General features: G+C 33.4%; 2 protein-coding genes across 2 annotated transcripts in view; both read right to left on the reverse strand.

Moving 5' to 3' along the window:
• The window catches only part of LOC142351224 (mediator of RNA polymerase II transcription subunit 22-like), a 595,906-nt gene that overhangs the window by 194,075 nt on the left and 377,538 nt on the right, over nucleotides 1-24,293 (reverse strand). The gene's annotated exons all lie outside the window — the stretch shown is intronic.
• LOC142350617 (uncharacterized) lies at nucleotides 8,803-18,840 on the reverse strand. Its single transcript, XM_075402520.1, has 3 exons — nucleotides 18,333-18,840; nucleotides 15,243-15,393; nucleotides 8,803-9,609 (listed from the first exon to the last, which is right to left on the reverse strand). Exons 1-3 carry the CDS (start codon nucleotides 18,680-18,682, stop codon nucleotides 8,851-8,853), a joined length of 1,260 nt encoding a protein of 419 aa, XP_075258635.1. The 5' UTR covers nucleotides 18,683-18,840; the 3' UTR covers nucleotides 8,803-8,850.

The following is a 24,293-nucleotide window of genomic DNA, read 5'->3' on the forward strand; positions in this document are numbered from 1 at the left end:
ATAATGAGTATTTGAAAAATATTGAGTGAGAGTTCATACGGGGCTCGACGGGTCTGGGTCTGACGGGTTTTTCAAAGTGCAATATCTCCAAGACTACTGAACCAATTCTTAAAAATAAAAAGTGTTTTGGAATCAGGAAGAAAAATGCTATCATCTGATGCATAAAAAAGTTCTGAGAAACAGCTTTAAAAAAATCATGATTTTGACCCCTTGATGCAAAACAGGTGTTTTTTAGCATTCTTCGGGAAAGGCAAAAAAACTCACCTCGGGTCGCAAAACTTATTCAAACAATATATATGAGTGTAAAGCAGAGAAGGTAAGCTTTATTTTGGACACTAGAACGTATCTTAACTCTTTCTGTGCTTGTAGTTATTAACAAAAACAACTTTGAATTTTCGTTTTTTTTGCAAATTTTCATCTCGATTGGGTGGCGTTCCTCGGCCTAATTCTCAAGAAAATCAAAAACTTTCAATTTAAAAAATCATTGTTTTGTGAAGCTTGGTTGATAAGCTGCACGAAGACTACAAAAAAGTATAGTTTTGAAGCTGAAACATCAGTTAAAAACAGAAAATGACCTCAAAAAGGGCGTTTTTCTCAAGTTTTTTTGAGTTATTTTGCATTTTAAAACACAAAACTTAATGAAACGATTACTCGGTTATAGTGATTTGGAAAATAGAGGCAATGAGCAAAAAAATGAGTATACGTTTGCTATATTTCTTTTCCAAACAGAATAGTTTTCTTGATGAGAACAAAAACTCCGACAAAAATTAACGAGACTTTTTTGAATTGTGACAAAACGATTTATTGTGTGGGCAAGCTATAGCAAAACTTTTTTTTGTTTTAGACTCTAATTACATTGAAGATACTCCATGCCGAGTATGGTTAGATGTGAACAACTCCTTGATCTGATTAAAAATACTATAAGTACAATAAATCGATAATCGTTTTAATGGTAAACTTCTGTGTGAAAAACCAACTTTTTCTCTAGACAAGATATAGCAATAACTTGTTTTACATTAGAGTCTGCATACAATGCAAGTACTCTCTAGAGAGTTTGGTTAATTTTGAAAAACTACTTGGACTAATCAAAAACAATATATTTCAAATATAATATTTCGAAATAATCGTAAATTTCTGTATGAAACCACAACCTCATTTCTAGACAAGCTGCAGCAAAAATTCTGTTCGGTTCCGACTGTACATACACTCGGAGTACTCCTTACCGCATTTGGTTAGATTTGGACAATTCCTTGATCCGATCAAAAATACTATAATTCAGAAAAAAAATTTCAAATTAATCGTAATTTTTCTTATCAAATATCAACTTTCTTTCTAGACAAGCTATAGCAAAAACTCTTCTTTATTTAGACGCAACATGTATTGGTAGTACGCCATACCACGTTTATTGAGATTTGGGACACTCCTTGACTGGATCAAAAAACTAAATAATAAGCGAATAATAAGCGAATAACTCGATATTTCCGATTGAAAAGCTAACTTTTTTCCTAGCCAAGCTATAGCAAAAATTATTTTTGTTTTAGACTCTCTATATACAGGGGATACTCCCTACCGAGTTTGGTTAAATTTGGACAACTTCTTGACCCAATCAAAAATTTATATTTCGAAATGAATGATTTGAATAAATCGCAAATTTCCGTTTGAAAAAATATTTTTTTTCTTAGGCTAGCTACAGCAAAAATTCTTTTTGTTTTGAACTCTATATACACAGAGAACACTTCAATCCGAGTTCGGTTAGATTTGAACAACTCCTTGACCCGATGAATTTTCTATATTTTTGAAAATAGAGTAAGCGAATAAGCCGATATTTCCGATTGAAAAACTAACTTTTTTCCTAGGCAAGCTATTACAAAAATTCTTTTTGTTTTAGACTCTAGGTACACAGGGGATACTCCATGCCGAGTTTGGCTCAATTTGAACAACTCCTCATCCCAAAGAAATAGATCTATTTTTAAAATTGATCAATAGCAATTTATTCGAAATAATTGAAAATTTCCGTATGAAAAACTAACTTTTTTCCTAGGCAAGCTATAGCAAAAACTCTTTTTGTTTTAGACTCTAACTACACTGGGGATACTCCATACCGAGTTTTGTTCCATTTGGACAACTCCTTGACCCGATCAAAAAGACCTATTTTTAAAATTATTTATTTGAAATAATTGCAAAATTCCGTATGAAAAACTAACTTTTTTCCTAGGCAAGCTATAGCAAAAATTCTTTTTGCTTTACACTATCATAGCGCTGGTGATACTCCATACCAAGTTTAATTTGATTTGAACAACTCTATGAGTAAATCCAAAAGACTTATTTTTAAAAATAACTATTCGAATTGAAAATAATTATTCAAAAATATTTGTATATTTCCTTGTGAGATACCAACTTTTTTTCCTAGGCAAGCTTTTGCAAAAATTCTTTTAGTTTCAAGCTCTATATGCACAGGGAATTCACCATTACGAGTTTAAAAGATTTGGACAAATCTCTGACCCAATCAAAAATATAAAAATACTTTATTTCAAATTTAATAACTCGAATTAATAGTAAATTTCTATATGAAATACCAAATTTTTCTCCAGACAATCTATAGCAAATTATTTTTCTTTTTTGGTTTTACATACACCGGAAGTACTCCCTACCGTGTTTGGTTAGATTTGGACAATTCCTTGACCCGATCATAAATACAAAATTAGTATATTTCAAAAATTTTAATTCGAATTAATCGTAAAATTGTATATGAAATAGCAACTTTTTCTCTGGACAAGCTATGACAAAATTTTTTCTTTTTGGATTCTACATACACTGCGGTTACTTCCTAACAAGGTTGGTTTGATTTGGACAAGTCCTTGACCCGATCAAAAATACTACATTTCAGAACTAAATTTTTGAATTAAAAGCAAATTAGCGTATGAAAAGTTATTTTTTTTCCAAGGCAAGCAATAACAAAAACTCTTTTTCTTTTAGGCTTTATATACACAAAGAATACTGCATACCGAGTTTTGTTCGATTTGGGAAACTCCTTGACCCGATCAAAAATACTATATTTCAAAAATGTTTATTCACAATAATCGTAAGTTCCCGTATGGAATACCAATTTTTTTTTCTAGAAAAGCAATAGTAAAAATTGTTTTTGTTCTTCCTTTTACGTAGAAAAAAAGAACTGCATATAGAGTTTGGTTTGATTTGGACGACTGCTTGGCTGAATAAGTCAGATTTTTTAAAAATAATTATTCGAAACAAACGGAATGGACATTTTCGAACAGTCTGGACATTAAATCACGAAAACCCGGTGAACGAAACTAAATCTGGGGAAAACATAAAAGTCTGAACGTGAACTCATCTTAAGACTGTCGAAGGCTCAGAAGTCTGGACATGAACGCACTAAAACCTGGTGAAATTAATAAAATCTGATGAACGCACGAAAGTCTGTTGAAGCTCGAAAGTCTGGACATGAACGCACGAAAGTTGGTTGAACGCACAAAAATTGGTTGAACGCACGATAATTGGGTGAACGCACGAAAGTCTGGACATAAACGCACGAAAGTCTGGACATGAACGCACAAAAATTGGTTGAACGCACGAAAATTGGGTGAACGCACGAAAGTCTGGACATGAACGCACAAAAATCGGTTGAAAGCACGAAAATTGGGTGAACGCACGAAAGTCTGGACATGAACGCACGAAAGTCTGGACATGAACGCACAAAAATTGGTTGAACGCACGAAAATTGGGTGAACGCACGAAAGTCTGGACATGAACGCACAAAAATCGGTTGAACGCACGAAAATTGGGTGAACGCACAAAAGTCTGGACATGAACGCACGAAAGTCTGTAGAACGCACGAAAGTCTGGACATGAACGCACAAAAATCGGTTGAACGCACGGAAGTCTGGTGAACGCACGAAAGTCTGGACATGAACGCACGAAAGTCTGGTGAACGCACGAAAGTCTGGACATGAACGCACGAAAGTCTGGTGAACGCACGAAAGTCTGGACATGAACGCACGAAAGTCTGGCGAACGCACGAAAGTCTGGACATAGGCAACTTCCGTCTGGGACGGTCTGGACATAGGTACTTTCCGTCTGGGACGGTCTGGACATACTTGCTTCCGTCTGGCACCTCAGCCTGGGAGTCTTTACAAAATCAAATCATAGCTGGCAAAAGCAAAATTTCATCAACCAACATTAAACTATTATTTGTTTTTTTTTTAAATTCAATCCCGAAAGCTTAGAGTTTCAATCCTACAATACACAGAGCATATTATCTGCCTTTATAAAGCTCGACATCATTGCAAAAAAAATTGGACTCGATCATGTAATGAAAGTGAATCTTAAATCAACATACATTGCAAACAGATGACGGCATACTTACAGTCACAGATAAACAACTTGTAGATTTTGCGAAAAAAATGTGCAAATATAAATATTTTTTGCATAATGTGAAATGTGAAACTTGCATTTTTACGACTCGAAGAGGAGTATTGGAGAAGTATTTTTTCAATCAATTTTATTGGAGTGAATTTTGAAGCGGGAAATGTAACACGTAAAAAAATTTGGAGTGATTTTGTTGCTGAACAAAATTAAGAGTGGAGCGAAAAGGGAGTGGTTTTTTTGTTCATAGCGCTGTTTTTAGAGAGCTAGAAATTGAGGTGTGAAAAAGAATTCTGTAAGCGGGCGAAATTTTTTGTCCACGTGCGGCATTTTCAAGCAGTTTTTTTCTCAATTTTTTTTTCGGTTAAGAGGTTTGGTTTGAAGGTTTCTGACAAATTATATGAATTTCATGCTAATTCGGATGTTTTTCATGTATTTTGCTGACTTTTGGGCTAATTTTTACGATTTTTTTACTATTGTTTTGTTTTACTGCCTCAAATGGGAATTGAAAAGACCCCTATTACATGAGCAGTTTTTAATAAACACGGGGTTACAGTTTTGTTGATATTAAGCACTTTTTTTGTAGAGAAATATGACTAAAAATGGCGACAATTGGAACTATTTTCAAAATTTTTTGCAGTTTTTCGGTTTTTTCTGTTCTTCAGACAAGTTTTTCGACCTATTATGACTTGTCTATTGTTTTGCGAGCTTCTGAATACCTTATTGACTGAAAAGCTTTTGTGTGGGTTTATATGCTTTTGTAATATTAAGAAATACAATAATTTTTTCCAGTTTTTTCGTCAAAGTTCTCTGTAAGAGCTTATTTTTTCACGATTTGCCTTCAAATATTTTTTAAAAAAATCTCATAAGTGGTATTAGTAGATACTAATTTTGTTGATGAAGTAATTGTGGCAGAGATAGTTATTTCAGGTTCTCAATTTATGACAGAATTTGATCAGATTTTTTATCATATTTTAATAGATTTGATTTTTTAATTTTTCAGTTTTACGGTTTCCTTTCAAGATAATCCTAAATAATCGGAGGCACGTTTTGTCTGATGTGTATTTGGATGGCATTTGAGTAGATTTCCACTTCGAGTCGTTTCCGGAATTCTGCCGGCTATGTTTTTTTCTTTTCTCTAGGAAACATTATAAAATTGATAGCTGAATGCATACAGCTGATAATTATGAACTAAATATCCCCCAACTAAAATATCGCCAGCAGTTTTTTTTGCTTCGAGTAGAGATTTTGTCAAACAAATTGAGTTTTCTCTATGATCAGAATCAAGTCGTTGTGATTTTGTTCTATTGCTTTTTTTGCTCCAAAATCTGTAAAAAAAAAAATGCGCTTCAACGCACCATCTGACGAAAAATGTACTGAGCTGCGTCGTCTAGCCTGCAAATATTTTATTGGCACCGTTTTAATTCAAGATTCACTGCTGCAAGCTTCAATTCCAACGGAAATTTTAGGAGTTGGTAATTCAAACTCTCGGACAAATTTACAATTGCAGCAGTTTTTGATGCTTAGTTAGTGGGTCGGCATTGTAGTAAAAAACAACAACGAACCAGAATACAAAAATTGGGCTCATTCAAAAAACAAAATTCTAGTATGTCATAGACAATTAGCTGTTTTTAGAACTCATTCAAACCGTGCTTCTATAAGTGGGAAATTGAGAATTCAGCTATCCTTGTGCCACTCTGTGGCCTCGCGTTTTTCCTAATGACAATATCTTCACACCTTAGAATTGCAAGGAGACTGCAAGGCATAATTGGTACTAGAAGAGATTCAATTGCAAAACACAACAAAAATCTTTGACAATATGTTCTCTAATTGTTTGTCAACAGAAGTTAGTTGTCACCAATAGCTGACAAAACGAATTTTATACCGCAGAGTATAATTCGAGTCCCGGAGATTTCCTTATTCTGTTTAGCAAAGAGAGAAAGCCGGCTTAAATTGACAAGATTTCGCGGCTTTGTGATTGATAAATGTTCGTGATTCAAATATAGAGCGATGGTTTGGATCACATAAAACCAAATATTCCGTCATTAAGACGCAGAGGTATACCAAAATCGCCAAACTTCAATTAAATCTTTATTAAAGTGCTTAATGCATGCTCAAAATGCGCGTGAATAATAGACACAAAGGATGTCCCCTAATTTCGTTCATTGTATGTATCTAATTTTCGAGCCAATTTTACTAAGGCGGAAATTTTGGGGTATACCTCTGCATCGTAATGGTAATGTCATTATGTGTTCCACTTGGTCAGGAGGTACTTCTTGTTTCTCTCTCAGGATCACGCTGAAATGGTTTATTTTTCCAGTGGGAAAAATTTTTTTGCTTAAAGCGGTTCTGTTTTTTTGTTCTTGTGCGCGCGGTATCAATTTTTGCCATTAGGAGCAAGGGATATTGTTGGCCAGGGCACCGCAAACTTTATAACTTTACACGTTTTTATACTTTTCCAATATCTCCTTCCAGTCTTGAATGGTAAATTTACTTTCATAGTCCTAGGTTTGTGGCTTATGGGCAACATTTGAAAGGCTCTCAGAATTACGCGTCAGAAGAAAAGGAAAAGATCTGTTGAGGTGAAAATTTTTCGGTAAAATTTGTTGTTGACTGTCTTAGACTAGTTTAGATATTTTTTGTTGACCAGTTTAGATATTTTTTTTAATATCGCTCAAACCTATTTTAGTCGAAGGTTTTGTCATGAAACCTAGATCATGAATTTGACTACCCTTTCTGATGTAAGAAATAATTTTTGATTTTCAATTTCTAGTAAAAAAAAATTGGCAGCTGCAGGTCTTCAAATTGCAAAAAAAACAGGGCGCGGCAAATTTACCGTCAGCTCGGGAACCGCTTTTTTATTTTTTTTTTAAATTTCGTATCTGCTGTATGAGAAAAGAATAAAATAACAACACCACAAATTAGTTTTGTCCATGTTGTTAATATTGATATGCGATATGGAGAAATAGATTTTATTGGGTTCTTGAATATGGTATCTAAAACACATTTCATTGTTTTCGATACTACTTCCAACATACTGAAAAAATGAGCAAAAAAATCAAAGGAGGCACCAAACAATACAATGCTGTATACTGTTTTTAAACAATATTTGCATCTGATCTGTGGTATGGTTGAAGAATTGACTTATAGTCTTGGAAAACGGTATTTAAGTAGCTAGACAGATATTTTTGTGAACTTTGAGAATTGGTTGGATTTTTTTTTGCTAGTGTCACAAATTTTGTCCGGTGAATGGAATGAATCCTGAAAAACTTTAACCGTACATAAAATCAGCGCAAAAACAAACAATTGTTCAATATAAAGAGTGACACAAACTTTTTTTGCGCATTTTTATAACTTTCTAACCAACTCAAAATCTTAATATCCAATGAACGTTTTTGCTATTATCTACGAATTAGAGCCGTGTAAAATTATTCCTGTTAAGCAGACAGTGATATGAATGTTTTCCATGCGTTAAAATAAATTTTGGTTTTTTATATCGTTTCTAAGACATAATACGACTTTTTCAGGAAACTCTCGAAAAATTTCATTGTCTATGCATTTTTCTTGACCAACAAAGCCCAAGCTTACGATTCCAAATAAACTCTATATGGTCTTCGACGGATTTTTATGTGGTATTCAAGACACAAAAGATTCCCAAAAACATTCTAGCTAAACCTAATTATGAAAAGCCGAGAAAAAAGGTATGGATCTAAAAGGCAGCACACACGCCTAACTTACACGGTGGCATACATGCATCGCATGACTTTGGTTTGACATTAAAGGAATGTTTAGTGTGGTCGCCACCTATTCTATGTCAAATTTGCATTAATTGCTTGCTAGCTCGATACACTCGGGGATAATTTTCGGAGATCCAGTTTTGAAAAGTCTAAGCCCCCCTCATTATACCTGAGTTTCCCCCAGTCAAGAAGATCGAACAAAAACGCCGCTCGAAATTTTCGGTATGTTCAGTTTTCCAAAAAGAAATGTTTTGTTTGCTCGATATCTTCGCTTTCAAACGTATGAAATATATGGTATCGTTGTTTTTAAAATTAAAACTTTGCTTTTGTCATTTTTTAAAGGTGAGGGACATAAACGACAATACCGAATATGTCTTGCGTTTAAAAACGACAATACCCAATCTTTCTTATGTTTAAAAAACGTTCGAAAACAAAAAAACTCGAAAAAATCGCCTGAACTATTGACATTTTTGGCTGGAATTAAAAACGACAATACCGACCATTTCTTATGTTTAAAAACTGGAAATTTCTCAACTGGGGCCACTTTCTGGCATCTATTTGGGTTATAATTTCCTTGCGGGCGGGGTGGTAAATTCTAAAGTCCCCTCAGTACCTGCACCCAAATCGCTCGCCGCGTTAAGGGTTAATTTTGACAAGGGGATTAGTGATACGTTGAAAACAATTTTCCAAACAACGGATAAACAAATTTAAATTTCTCAGGATAAAAATTTCAAATAATTAACCAAAATTTGTACTGAAAGTTCCATGGTCTAAACTTGTGTTTCTCGTAACATGTTTCAGGGGCAATTGTTCCGAGTTCTTTCGTTGGGTTGCTAGTCCCATGACCACGATACGTTGTTACATAACTGTCAGCAAGTTCCATTAACTCCATTTCCACAATATAAACAAGAAATGTTCCCGTACTAACAAATGGTTCACGACGAAAAATTGGAATGTCCCTGGCTTCGAATAAATAATGATTCTTGAAATGGTTTCTCAACGTTCTAATATGTTTACTGTTTTGTGGAAGGTCTGTCATAACGTATACAATAGTATTATCTTTTTTAATACCTAGCTCATCAATTTTCCGAAGTAAATTGATTTCGTTCACTTTGTATAACGCGCAATATTTGTCAAATCCTCGTAATTTTAAAACGCTTAGTTTTAACTCACCAGTTCGGATCTGATTTTTTGTCGCAGTTAATTTTACAGATACTTTTCGCAGGTATGCTGCAGTATATAACGCGGAAACCTTGAAAAACTGAGAGTACGGAATCGGCAATGATAAATTAGCTTGTGTTTTGGATGACAGGAATTGGTTTCTGGCAACAATAGTGTTTGAAATGTTGATCGCTCCTACCCTATAATGACAAGAATGACATTGTGTTCCCCCCACGCCAAATTCCACGGTTATTGTGTTGGTAGCTATAGCGTCCAGTCTGGAAACAGTCATCGGGGCCATCCTTAGTCGACATCGACCCGTAGCACCCTGAAAATATATTTACTAGAGACGCTAACAAATATATGAAATGCAATGAATTCGGTGACAGTTGTGATGGTTTCAAAAACTTGAAAATTTGCTGTAATTTCGACAAAAATGTAAATTAATTCTACAAATAATTTAATTAATTTATTTCTACATACAATTCCATAATTAGTTTTTACACAATGATTTACTGTGTGATGTCACGTGCTCTGTAATACCTGATGTTAAAACCAGTCAACTAAAAATATGCAATGTTTGAGAACAACAATAGTGAAAAACTCGAAATATTGTTTACGTTCGATATCAACATTTTTTTGCGCGTGTTTGTGTTTGTAAATTCACCCGACCAGATGTGAACTTCATGTTTGATCTGGCAATGTTTGATCTAAACTTCATCGAGGGATTATCAAAACATTAATATCATGAAAAGATCGTGCTGCAATTGCAGAGTATTCGAGGCTTGTTTGCAATCAGAGGGTTATTCCCCTTGTCGAATTCCGACGCGTATCTTGCAAGATCTTGCAAGATTCTTGCAAATGACGCTTATCTTGCAAGATCTTGCAGGATTCTTGCAAATGACGCTTATCGTGTAAGTTTGCAAGATCGGGACACCTACCTTGTAAGAAACTTGCAAGATCTTGCAAGATAGACGTCGAAAAATGTTCAAGAGAAAAGTGAAAATTTGATTGAAGTCCTATTAACTCAAAAATCATTTTCTCTTATGAGTTCGACCAGTCGAAGGGAATTTTCTGTTCAAAACAGAAACTTTCATATCACTTCTGCCTTCAATAACATATTTGAAAAACTCATTTCCGGAAAAATTGTTCAATGATCGTTTCGGTGGTTCATTATGTTCACAACAAATGTGTATCACAAGGTAAGCACTAATAAAGGTCTTGTTTGTGATCTATTTTGCGCAGCGCGATAAACACCGCCCTTGTTTGTGACCCCTTCGCGCATTGGTCTTAACTCTTTAGGGGATTTTTTTTCTTTGGTGGCTAGCTAGGTCAGGTGCGCTGCTTCTGGAGCTCAGTAATTAACCGACTCTAGTCATCAAAGAAGCCAAAAAGGCCCACGCTCAAGCTAAGACTAGATTTCCGGATGCCCATTTTGCAAGGGCCTCGCAAGAGTTCATCGCTTATCTTGTAAGTCCCTTTCAAAAATAAGACGCCTATCTTGCAAGATTCTTGCAAGACTTCGACGTTTATCTTGTAAGAATCTAGCAAGAATTCGACGCCTATCTTGCAAGAATCTTACAAGATCGACGCTTATCTTGCAAGATTCTTACATGTCCGTCGGTTATCTTGAAAGGCTATCTAGGGTCGTGTGCAATGGTCAAGCCATTAAATAGAAAAAGATATTGCTCGTGAGAAAAGAACATTATAAAGCTGAAACCTTGAAAAGTTGAGAGTACGGAACTGGCAATGATAAACTGGCTTGTGTCTTTGTGACACGGAACAGTTTCTGGCAACAACAGTTTTTGAGATGGTGTTCTATTCTTTATTCCGCACTCTCATTTTTGTTTCAAAATAATGGCTTTCAAACAAAATTGTTGCAAATTTCATCTTCTCAGCAGAGAGATATCTTTTTAATCGTTCGGATGATGAGATATTTCTTTGTTACCAAAAGACAGAATCTATGAGTTATCAATAATTTCGTCCCGCTTTCGTCATCTTCTGCGTTCCAAGTTTCCCCAAAAGAAGTTTATACCCTTCAAGATTATATAACACGTCCTTATAAGAAAATTTGTTGTGTAAGATAGTATAATTTTTCAAACGATAAGAAAAAGATGACCATTTTGAAACTTAATAATAATTTGTGGATCAATTTTGGTGCAGTTCTACTGGATGCTGCAACGAGTACCTTGTTTAAGCTAATATGTCCATATTTGCATAAACAATTTCAATAATTTAGATTTGATCGGATCAAACAAGCTCGGCAGGTTATTAACTAAACTGAATTTTGTTTTTGTTGAATCTTAGAGAGAGAATTTTCCATGCGCAAGTTATAACCAAAATTTTGCTATGTAAAACCTGAAAAGGTGTTTTCAAAATAGTCCTTTCGGACAGAGCATTATCTGACAAGTACTTTGCCCGATATTTAAGTCAGAAGTTTTCACATGTCAAGTTGGACTGTGGGACGTTTTTATGAAAAGTTTTACTTCGAGCCGGAAGGGTTGCGATTGCACTTTAGTGCAAGCGCATAGAGAGTATCTGTGCTTTTCTAAGCCGAAAAAAGTAAATATAACGGAAAAAATCCTCCCAGACAGAAAATCCATAAAATTTTTAAAAAAAACAGAGACAGTGAATCAATAAACTAATTTAAAAATCTATTTTCGCAATTGAAGGTTACAGGAAATCATTTCACCAAAGTATTAACAGTGGAATCAGAGCTTATTGTTAAACACAGTGACAAGCAAAGTGAAATACTTGGATACCATTGAATTCATTCAGACAAACAAAAAAATCAGAATTACTTGTTTTTGGAGGCTGTGACTACTTTAAGCATCGGCAACTTACAATGCCGTGTATTCTATTGGCTATGTTGTTTTACAAAATACAGTGGCAGAATCGGACAACTCAATGAACGAACCTTAACGATTCTCAGCAAATCTTAACGATTCTCAGCAATTTACCAGATCTACGAGATAAGAAGAGTGGCAGGAACAACTTGTTTAAAATCACGAGCGAGAAATGGAAGACGACTCAACATGCCAGACAATATTCACTGCAGAAAAACAATCACCATTAGTCCAGTCATCACTTCTAAACAAAGGACAGTAACAGAGCGCGGCGAAAAAACCTTTCTCAAAACTAAAGAGACCTCCTCATTGAAAATTGTCAATTTTGCTACTCTGCCAGCCATTGATTTGCTCAAAAAAGTTAAAAGTTAGTTCTGCAATGGGACTTTCTAAACAACTCCAAACCTCTTTTTATTGGATGCACACTATTCACAGCATAAAAGATTTCATTACTGCTTTGGAAAACTTGCAGTCAACTGGATCCGAAGATTCTGAACTAATTTTCAACTACTTTCAGACAATTGCGTCAGATGGCACAATTCCGTTTACAAGTAAAAACTGCAGTTTGCAGCTGGAAAGATGAACTGACGCGCGCGAGTAAGAAATACATCTCCGCATTACAAGGATAAACAATTTCGCTCAAAGGATTATTAAAATATAGGTAGGGCCTGAAGAAACTGACTATTGAAAAATGTCCCTTAAAAAACTATCTTTTCAAATTCAGAGTCCCGTGGTCGGGTTCGCCATGTTTTAAAGCTTTTGGTTTTTTTTCAGAGAGTTACAACCTGGTTAGCGCATTTTTTCGAATTTAGCAAAATTGACTTCGACCCACTCGTGCTCCAACCAGCTCAGTTGAACACACTTGCGCCTCTATACCGCTAACTAGAAATCTACAGCGTTTTTGGTTTTCCGACTTTAAAACACTCTTTTAATATTAAAACCGCTTTTTACTTTTTATCTAAGGAGTCCCAATTAATCCACTCCTTGAAGACATCTCATGGAAAATGCAGCATCGAACTTTGTGTCGAAAAAACAAAAAAAAACGATGTTTTGACTTTGTTTGATTGTTCTGTTCACCAAACAAAACAACAAGGGACTCAGATTTTAGTTAGAAAAAAAGAACTGTACAGGAAAAATTAATAGACTTTTTCAATTTTTCTATCAAAACAAATCAAAAACGCTGTGTTTAAGTGATTTTTCGATGGCAAAATGTGCACTTTTCGGTTGTCTTCGCTTACCGTTGTAAACCGTACCAGAGAAGAATGAAGTTTGTACTGTTTTGTTCAAAATTTTGGCAGCATATAGTAACAACAATGCGTATTTCTGATTAATTTCTGTTTTTATTTAATAAAAAAGTATTATTGATTACCATTACTTTTTAACCAGCTCTTTTTTCTTCTACCTAATATTTGTTTCAAGAATTAATGATGACGTTTTTGCAAAAACTTGTTCAAATTCTCGTGAAAAAATTATTGTTATGGGGTTTCATGATTAAATTTTAGTTACGATCTTGCACTTTTGAAGCCTAATTTGTTTTCTGGTGTTTTAATTTTTTGCATAACTTGGAAGAATGAACTTCTTTCAGAACGTTCTTGACAGGACGTATTTTTCAGTTGGTCCGAAATTTGCAGCCAATGAAAAAAATGTGTTTCAGTAACGATACCGGCCCCTTGACGATAACGATCCTCTTTTTTTATTCTAGTTCTTATTATTCTGATTCATTTAGTTCCTACATTTTAACAACACCGTATATATTTCAATCTTAGTGATATAGACCAGCATTTTGTTTAACATAAATTTTTATTTCTTTTCGGCGTAAAAAACAAACAGTTAGCAAAAAGTTACAGCACTTACAAAACACAAAATTTCTGACCTTCATTAGTGCGGCATTGAAAAATTTGCATTTTTTTTAGCCTAGTGATTCTTAAGGAAAACTGTAACTCGAGTGCAATTCCTTTCTGATTGCAAATGTGTCTGAATCGAAAAGTTCGAAATCTTTGTTGTTCTAGCAGACAGATAAACTGGTATTTCCGGATGAATGAAATAGTTAAGCTAAATTCAAAAACAAACTTTTAGGGCCAATATAAAAGAGCGAACCAAAACAATTAAAAGTGAGTTTAACCTACAATTCTCTGAAGCCAGGAAAATAACGTTGCTAGCAACTCTGCTGTACAAGTATCATATCTAATTGTTGCAAAACAGTGTACCCATTTCGGGGCCCTATCATAGACTTAGCGCCCAGGATCTAAATCAGCTGCTCAGGTTATGAGGCTTCAACTTAGCTCATTGAGTTCTCAGAGAGGACGCTAACTCAAACAAAAATACTAAGATGTAGTTCAACTATAACTTAACACAAAACACAAATCGTATCAAAGACTCATTATTCGAAAAATGAAAAACATTAATAGGAGCCAGTTTAAAATCTAGCAGAAATTTTCTTTGGCTTGCATTCCAATCTCTGCTCAACGCTCGAAGAGGTTTTCACTCAGATTTTTCAATCGAATGTTTTCCAAAAAAAAATCTGTAAAATTGGGTCCATACTTAGTGTAATTGAGTGCTCTTGGCTTTGATTTTTGAGTAATTCAAGGCAGTGATATACTTATTTACTATTTAATGTTAAATTCTTGGCCTTTTACTTCCAATTTTTTTTAGTGTTTTTGGACAAGATGAAAAACTCAAAGTCGGCAATCATGCTGATATCAGAATGAAATAAAAGAGGAATGCTTCTAGAGTTCGATCTATTGCTCAGTAACCTTTACTAGCCCTATTACAGTCTAGACAAAATAACTTCTAGAGCTAATGCCTCTAATTTCGCTTGCGATAATTGAATATTATGCTTTATTATTTTCCTGACATTTGTGAGACATTTTATACAGATTGAAAGTGGGTGAGCTGACTGAGATCTGGAAATTTTTTATACACCTCGGTCATTTCACATCACTTTTAGCTAAATGGTTTAGGGGTTAAAAAGTTGGGGTTAAAATATAAGGGATTCAAAGAATGTGGGTGACACCGTGATGTTTATATCAAAATCAATTAGAGTGTTTATATATTTGGGAATAATTATAGTGGCAAATTTAATTAGAACTGTGTCAAAATTTACTATAATCCTCACATTTGTGGAAGTCACACTGAACGTAGATTGTGATATGTTCATGATCATGCCAAAAGTCCACGTGAACTGTAGAGAGTCATCACGTAGCAGCCACGGCTCCTTGCCATTAATATGAGACGCCAAAAAGCGAGCAGTGAAATCAATTAACGTCCTGGTGTTGGAAGAAGAACAATTCAACAAGCATTTGATTTATTTTAAACAATTGAGTTACATAATGTTGTTTACGAAACTTGCAAGTTTTTATTAATAGTGTTTGAACCACAACCATCGAAACGTTTGATATTTAAATAAGCATGCTGTTTTCTACCTAAATGTAAAAAAAACTTTCGAACGCAAATTGTCTATTGCACAAAAGCACATTAAAGGGCGTTCGATTCTTTACAACTCGGTTCGAATTCATGGTTAGTTAAATTTATTATACTAAGAAATAACTTTACAAATTAAAGTTCCTTGGTAGCTTTTAAAAAGAAGAGCTAGGGGTTTCTTTTATGTGATTTTGTACTTCTGATAGTAAATTATTGTACAATTTGCTCCTCGACCCTTACGTCAAACCAATTTCTGTAGTGTGCAAAAAACCTTTGGAAGTATAATGTAAATCGTGATTCAGAACTATGGTCGTCAATACGCTGCAAAATCTACACATTAGCGTATAACTTACGCTATGAGGCCTTTTCGGACATCAGCGACAAAAGCTTCAAATGAGCCTATAGTTTATTTAGCGATTTGCCTCGTTAAATATTTAGGAAACGATTTAATAACCAATTTTTTCAAGAATTAAAAAATCGAAAGTCCAAGTTGCTATTCGTCTTCTTAATCCGCACTTCGGATGGCGATGTTTTACGAAATTAGTAACCAGTTAGACTTTCCTTCTTTTCTATCTAATTGACACGTTGGCGTTCATCGTAGTAAACAGTTTGACTTGTAAGAGAGCCGAAGTTAAAAGAGCTGATTGAAAGGGATCCGATAACTTATTGAAATTACAAGTCAATAAATTAAGATAAATTTTGCAGGCAATTAAATTTCCTGAAATGACACTACCAAATTCTCATAACCGAGTATTTGAGAAATGAAATCTTAATACTTTCTGGTAAAAGAAACTGAAAGCGAATTAATAAATATTCATCTTGAAATTTTCTGGGGTCTTGGCCATTCCTAGGCGGCTAATGGGACTTGATACAAAACTATCACAAACCATCATGAGATCAATTAACCCAATTAAATATTTTTCTTGGTAAGCAAATAACAATTTAGGGCATTGCAAGGAAACTTTTTGCTTTTATAATCGGTTCCTTATAAAGTCGGCTCTCTTGCACGTAGCCAGTAAACAGCGAAAATTTAGATTAAATTTGCTCGGCAATTACAATTGACGTTTTATTTGCTCGAGCAACAGATATTTCAATTATCATTATCATTTTCGAGTACGCATTTTCAAGTACTGACCCAGGCCTGCTAGTCCAAATCCCGAAAACCAACCGTTCCATATTTTAACTTCTGTAGGATTGCATCAGAATAATCATCGCATAATTATCATCTCTCCATTTTATTCTTATAAAGTAATTTAAAAATCACCACAAGGTATCCCTAAAGGCACATTTGGCAATTGATGCTACCCTTAAAACTTGTTGAAGATTTCCAAACAATCATTGCGATAGATATTTTTCAATTTTGAATCCACCTTTGTTTCCTAATGTAATTAAATTTCCCATTGTCAGTTCAAAAATCGATTAAAACTGAAAAGTTTCACCTTTGAATTTTTTAATGTTATAATTTTTTTCAGTAATATTCACTTTTTTCTTATTCACTATGACTCACAAAAAAAGACAAAAATTTCAAAATCCTGAAACTACTTCATAGTGCCAAATTTTTCTGAGAAAAAATAAGAGTAAAAAAGCAGTAAAATACATCAATATTGTGAGAATTTAAAAATAACTAGGTGATACTTTTAGTTGGAAATTCACACCGAAGGCCTTTAAAATGACAGAAAGAAAATAAATGGCTGTGCAATTTTGTTTTTTTTCTAAAAATCGTACTATTAAATCCAATAAATAGAAAAAATGATGATTTTTCTTACGATTATTCAACGAATGATTTTACAAAAAGAAACTCGCGGAAGAAATTTTTGCTTAAGAAACAGGGGCCGAAAAAATTTGAGGTAGTAAAAATTTGTATCCATTTTTGTGTGCTTTGACAGCAGATTCGATGCCTCTTTTCTAAGCTTTTGAGTTTGTGCCGTTCTGAGCTATTTGTATTAAAAAAATAGTTATAATCACGTACTACGCTTGCGCATGAGCAAAAAGCACGTTAAATTGTAATCAGTACATTTTTGTAAAAAAAAAATGCGTGAAACTGTCAATATTTTCCACGACCATGTTTTCAAATTATAGTTGTAAGCATCTGTGGAAAACTGTGGCAATAAGCGAAAGGAGTTCAGTTATAATTGGAAATATCGCTCACATTTTTCCATGCATCTTTTTTCAGCAAGCTTGGACACTGATCATTTTTCCACTATTACAAAATCTGGTTTCAACACTTTTTTATTATCCTCATTTTGGTCTCAGGGGTTTGCTCAATAAAATTAAACTATGAACCCTTAGGTTAAGTGAAGAGTTTTTTGAAATGCTCAAAACTGCGGCCCATGGTTACTTCACCCGTAAGTACGAGTGACAAAATCCGTGTTTTTTGTCGCTGTGTTTTACCATGGACAATAAGAACGTAAAGTGACAGAAATGGAGGGAGCATTGTCAATGTTGTCCAAGAACGCAACAGAAATCTGATGCTTGATGTTGCATGCCACCTTTTGCTTCAAACTTGATTTGATTAAGGTGAGATCTTGCCTAAAACAGAAATAAGAACCTAATTGCAAAATATTTTCAATTTGTAGAACAAAAACAAAATTTAGGCACTAAAAATTTCCTAAAATTAATCTTGAATAATGGCTACACCAATTTTTTTGCCACATGTAGCTATTTCAAAGTGTTTAAAAGTGAAACAATTCATTAAAATTGTGAGAAAATAATTTGCGATAAATCAAATGACTATAAGGTAATCCGAGACAATTGGTAAAAACAGTCGTAGTTTAAATTCAAATGCCTGTTGAGAGCAATTGCCAATTTAGACGCTTCCCAGAAATCAGCCTGTTTGTGTTTAAATCCTGATCCACGGTAATGTACGTCTTGAAATTTGACAAATTTGTCACCTCGTTGGCAAAATGGCAAGCCATTCGGATGGTCATAGAATCTAAAAGGTTGTCCAGTTAAAGGACCAGAGCTTGTTTTCTTAAATGCAACATCGGTTTTGGCGAAGCTGAGTTGACTTTTTCTGGCCGAAGATGATTCAGGGGAAGATCTAAGCGTAAATAAAAATAAGAAGAACAAACTGGGAATACAAATAGAGGGTTTGAAAATTGTTTGGTATCTGAGACGGCGAAGAAGGAAAACCATTCCGGAATAAAAATAATATTTTAAATTGTTTATTGTTAAATATATATATTGACTTATTTGTTCTAGAGAAAGTTAATATACAAATTAATATATTAGATAAAATGAGCTGTTGAGATTTGAGATGTTGTAAGTTCACGTCTCTAATAGTTTGTTCAGCATTTTTGCTGCTTCGATAATAACTGAAGTCTGAATGTAAGTTTAAGCGTAGTCTGTAAGCGTTAGTCATTGTAATTCAGTATATATGTTGTGTTTGTTTTTTGATATATGTTTTGTTTGTTTGTTGTCTTCTTCATAAAAATGGAAAATAAACTGCAGATATAGGATTTAAAAAACTTAAAATTAAAACAGAACTATGGTATTAGCAAAAAACATTTCCCGGCGTCATTTATATAATATATTTCCAACATTTTCTCAAAGATGTGATAGTAAATACGCGAGATAAGCTTTTTCTTCGAACGTAGAGTCTGTTTTAGAAAGGGAATTTTGATTATTATAAGCTTTACTTACTGAAATCGAATTTCATTGAAGCCAACAAAATTGTTAAGTATATTGCTAAAATTGAACAGATAAACTAAACAAGAATGCTCGTTAATGTGCGTTCGCACATGATGTTCCGACCCGAGCTCATCGACATTTTTGACTTAATTGTCAACCTGATGAGATAATTAAAAATAAATATTTGAGTTTTAAAAATCGTAACACAACCGCACTACTAATTGAATTACATGACAGCGCTCACAAAATCTGCCACTAGAAACACTACGAGGAAAAAACAAACGACAAAATAAGCAAAAACATATTTTTTTAAGCGATTGTTCTTAAAGAAGAGGAAAAGAAACACAAATATTGACCAATCACAAAACTTTTATAAAAACGCATATTGTCCAACAAACAAAGCATAAGTTACGACATGATATCGATGGAAAAATGTTTTTTGAATTACAAGGAATGAAACCTCTCATTGATGAGTATAAGTTGAAGGTTGACGAAAAGAACAAAAACTGAAAAACATAAAAAAGTCTTTGAAATCGATCAATATCATATACTTTAATAATTTTTGCTATAAACTGACTGCATTGAGTAAAATCATTTTTTCAATCCTTAATTATAAGCTTATGAGTCCAGTCAGCATTTTACGAACACATGAAGAATTACAAAAAAAGGCAAAAACAGCAAAATCAGAAATTTTTTGGAATTTTTTTCTAATTTCATATACTTTTTTCTAACAGCAATGAGGTTGTTCTTTTATTAACAATATAACTTTAAAAGTATGAACGTATTAAAAACACGAAATTTTTGAGAAAACCAGTTTTATCATAGCCATAACATTCAGTAGCCTTCAACGGAAGTCAAAAATACGCTAAGTTGTACCTCAATGAGAACAAAACGATATTTGTTCATCGTAAGGCATCAACTGGACATCACGATAAGTCTTATGATTATAAAAACAACAACAACAAATACATGAAAAAACAAAAATTTCAGTAGAAAAGTGCAAGAAGCAAGTGTCGAAGCCAATGAAACCATCAGCGTTTCTCTGAAAAATTTATCTTTGAACCATTGGACAGCTTGTCTAAGCCATTGGCAACTATCATTGTTGGGTTAATGGTATAACAGTTCAAAAGGAACCAAATTACAAAAAAAAAACGAAATTTTTTTTGAAATTATGAAAACTCGTCACATCGAAGTCATAAAACCAACAGTTAGTAGTTAAAACCGCTAACAGATTAATTGTGTATAGAAGAAAAAAATAGGTTCGGTCTTTAGTGAGATTGACTTACAGTTCATGGAAGTAGGTTTAAAGAAAGTTGGTGTTAAAAAAAATTCATTTTTTTTTAAAAGTCTTAACAGCCACTAAATTCAATAGCTCTCAGTGGAAGTCAATAAATACGCAAAATCACTCCTCAATGGGATCATAAACATGTTCGTTATTCCTAAATCATCAATAAGACATCACAATAAGTCTTATGAATATGAAAACAACAACAAAAGCAGGCAAAAACCAAAAATTCAGAAAGGTGCAAGAAAGTGTCGCGGCCAATTAAAGCATAAACTTTTCTCTGAAAACCTTATCTTTGATGCATTTAAAGTCTTCTCTGAGCAACGGGGAACTATAAATATTAGGATACTAGAAAAAAAAATTGAAATGTAAAAAAAATTACAAAAAAATGTCCAAAAACTTTAAAAAAATTATGGGAACTCGTAATATTGAAGTCATAAAACCAACTGTTGCAAGATAAAACAGCTTACCACATTAGTTTTAGTTGCAGTAGAAATAATGGAGCCCTGTTATTACTTACACTGACCTAGAGTTCACGAAAATAAGATTAAGAATGGTTAATCTCCAAAAAATTTCGAAAAATTTTATTTTTAAAATCATAAAACGTGTTAACAGCCATTAAATTCAAGAGTTTTCATTTTAACACAAAAACTACGCTACGTTATGCCTCAATGGGAATACATGGGTTTTTGTAATCAATATATTATCAATAAGACATCACAATAAGTCCTATGGTTATGAAAACAACGACAAATATAGGCAAAATTTAAAAAAAATCAGCAGAAATGAATACAGAGTTGATTACAAAAAAAAACACATGAGTGATCCCTTGAGAACGAACTTTTTGTTCGTTGGGTATCAGTTCACTGTAAATGATGTTTTCATTAACAGAACCTTGATATGAAAAGTGACTGGTCTCTAAATGACTACAATGACAATAATGAATAGGAAAAGTTTTCTAAAAAACAGCTCTCAAATTGAATTCGACTTTTTTATTGTAACCTTCCCCATGAGACCAGAACCAGCCTTTTTATCGGTCTATTGGTAGCAAAAAATTTGTTCTTTATTTAGCGTGAAATGTAATTTTGAAATAATATTTTCATAGAAAGGCTTAATTTGAATAAAAATTTTGCTAAAATGAACAAAATCATGCAAATATCACGTGTTCACACAAAACTTTAAACCTCCGTAAATCCTCAAAAAAATTCGAAATTCAATTATATCTTTTTAATTTCGAATTCTACGCAGGGCGAGGTTTTTAATGATACCACTCACATTTCGCTACGATGACTATATCGATCGGCCAAAATTGAGTGAAAAAAAAACCCATTTGAGTATATATTTCCTCCCCCCAACAAGTGGGTCGGAACAAAAACATAAAGATTTGACTTCTTTTCAAAGAATGATACCCACGTTTGCTCATAGTTCATCTCGTGTCATTAACTATTTTTTTCTTTAATCCATCGGACACTGAACTAGAAATACAGTGAAATGCGCATCGGCTGAAAAAAACAATACAAAACAAAAGTACAGAATAACTTTCTCGAATTCATCCTTTCAGGTGAATCATTTTTTTAAAAAAAAAATATACGATTCACCTGGAGCAGTCATCAATTAATTACACACAGGTTTTACAGAAGACAAAAACATAATTGATGAATTTTTGATAAAAACAAAAATAAATAGAAACTTCAATTTTACAGATTTGTTACTGGAATCTTTCTAGAGTACGAAATTTCTCTGTTAGATTTCAAAGTTATCAAATATCAAAATGCACAGGCGACTAACGACAATAAAATTTGCGAGCAAAAAATTGAGCAAAAAAAAGATAAAATAACTTTTAATTGAAAGACGGAGAAGCATTGGAATTGTAAAGAATTCCCCACATACAAAAATGTGTCGTTATATTGCACATTAATCTGTAAAAGAGACAGTACGTGCGTCTGGGGGTTCAAAAACTATACGGTCACTGAAATGAGGCGGTGACATGAATTAGTTGCGTAATTTCAATCTCCAAATTGTTTTTCCTAGTACATAACTGTACTCATTCTATTGAAAAAAATCCTGAATCAATGGAAAAAAATTTCTTGATTCAAAATTTGGAATTTGAAAGACGCATCAAAAAAATGTGAAAATTTTTTGAGGTATGTTTTGCCTGAATTCTTGAATTTTTTCTTTGAATAGCACAAAAGTTTCATTTTATTGTCGAATTTCATAAATCAACTAAACTATGCAAATGAAAACTGTATTTGCGCAGAGAATGCGATACGAGTCAAATATTGCAAGAACATCAAATAAAAAACAAACAAAAATCTAATTTTTATAGACATCGGATTCTACCGTCCGTAGTGCCGTATTGTCTTTACTCCTCGCTTTCTGTAATTGACTTTCTTTTAGTAGCTTCTGTGTCTAAGTTTGATTTTAAAACACTTCAAAAAAAGACGGTTCTAATTACGGATAAAAGTTTGCTTAGAAACTGACACTACCATTAAATTTTTCAAACTTTATGAAAATTAATAGTTTTGATTTTTTTTAACTCCTGGCAGTCCACCAATATTGACGCACTTTTTCAAACATTTAAAAAACATGTAGAAGGACGCAGATGACGTATTTTAAAGAACAAAATTTAAAACAGCATCTGCTTTCAATTTTACCCGAACTTTTGTCCGCAATAATGGAGCCACAGTTTCTGAAGAGCAACCAATTACAGGCACTTTCTTTTTGCTTGTTAATATTTTGTTTTGGATGTTTATCGAATGGGAAATGTTGTTCACAGCCGTTCAATATTTTAAATAATGGACGGCATCTTTCTTCTCTTCTCAAAATTCAAATTCTGGTGTAATTTTGCTTAGACTGGTAAGTTTTAATGCGATACCAAACTATAGGTTTGGTTTTTTGGGTTTCAAACAAACAACTGTTCATTAGTCTAAGTTTTTTTAAAGTTATACAAAAAAAGACAAATAGGCAAAGTACAGAGTCAAAATTAGGCGCTACTGATATGTGATATACAAATAAAGCTGAATCGGTTTTTAATGCTACGTTTCCTCATGTTTAAATTTAAGACTTTTTTTATTTCGATCTCAGTTTTCTCACATTAATTTTTCACTCAATTTTGTCAGTCATTTATCACATTTGAAATCAAATGATTTTTTCGGAAACTTTGCAACGCATTTTTGAATTGATTCCATTTTGTTGTGCCTTTGTGGAAATTCTTCGACTTCAGCTTATGGTTAGGCAACGACAAACATTCCTTTTCTTATAAGATGTTCTACCTAACCTAGGCAGGGCAAAACCAAAATTAACGCACAAAGTTATCATGCGATAACTTACAGATAAGAAATGTTTAGAAGAAATCTCAACCTAGGGACGTAGTCGTATTTCAATATCATATTTGAACGTTCAAACAACTGGAATTATATGCAGGAAAATTCTAACTTCAATAGACTGGATTTCAAGCCGCCTCAAAAAACACGCCTTGAAATACATGACACAATGCAAATCTTCTTCAAAATAATGAAAAAACTGCAATTATAGGATTTTAAAAACTTAAAATCAAAACAGAACTATGACATCAGCAAGAAAACTTTCGCGGTATCACTTTATAATAGTTCCGTTTTCTCAAAATTGTGATAGTATATATGCGAGGTAAGAGTTTTTCATCAAACGGAGAGTCTGTTTTAGAAAGGGAACTTTGATTATTATAAGCTTTATTTACTGAAAAATCGAGTTTCATTGAAGCCAACAAATTTGTTAAGTGTACTCCTAAAAATGAATAGATTGACTGAAACAACATAAAGAAACTCCTTGATACCCACCTTTGCTAATAGTTCA

Source organism: Convolutriloba macropyga, chromosome 12 (genome assembly GCF_964194025.1).
Source record: "Convolutriloba macropyga chromosome 12, txConMacr16.3, whole genome shotgun sequence".
In the NCBI taxonomy this organism is placed as follows: Eukaryota; Metazoa; Xenacoelomorpha; order Acoela; family Convolutidae; genus Convolutriloba; species Convolutriloba macropyga.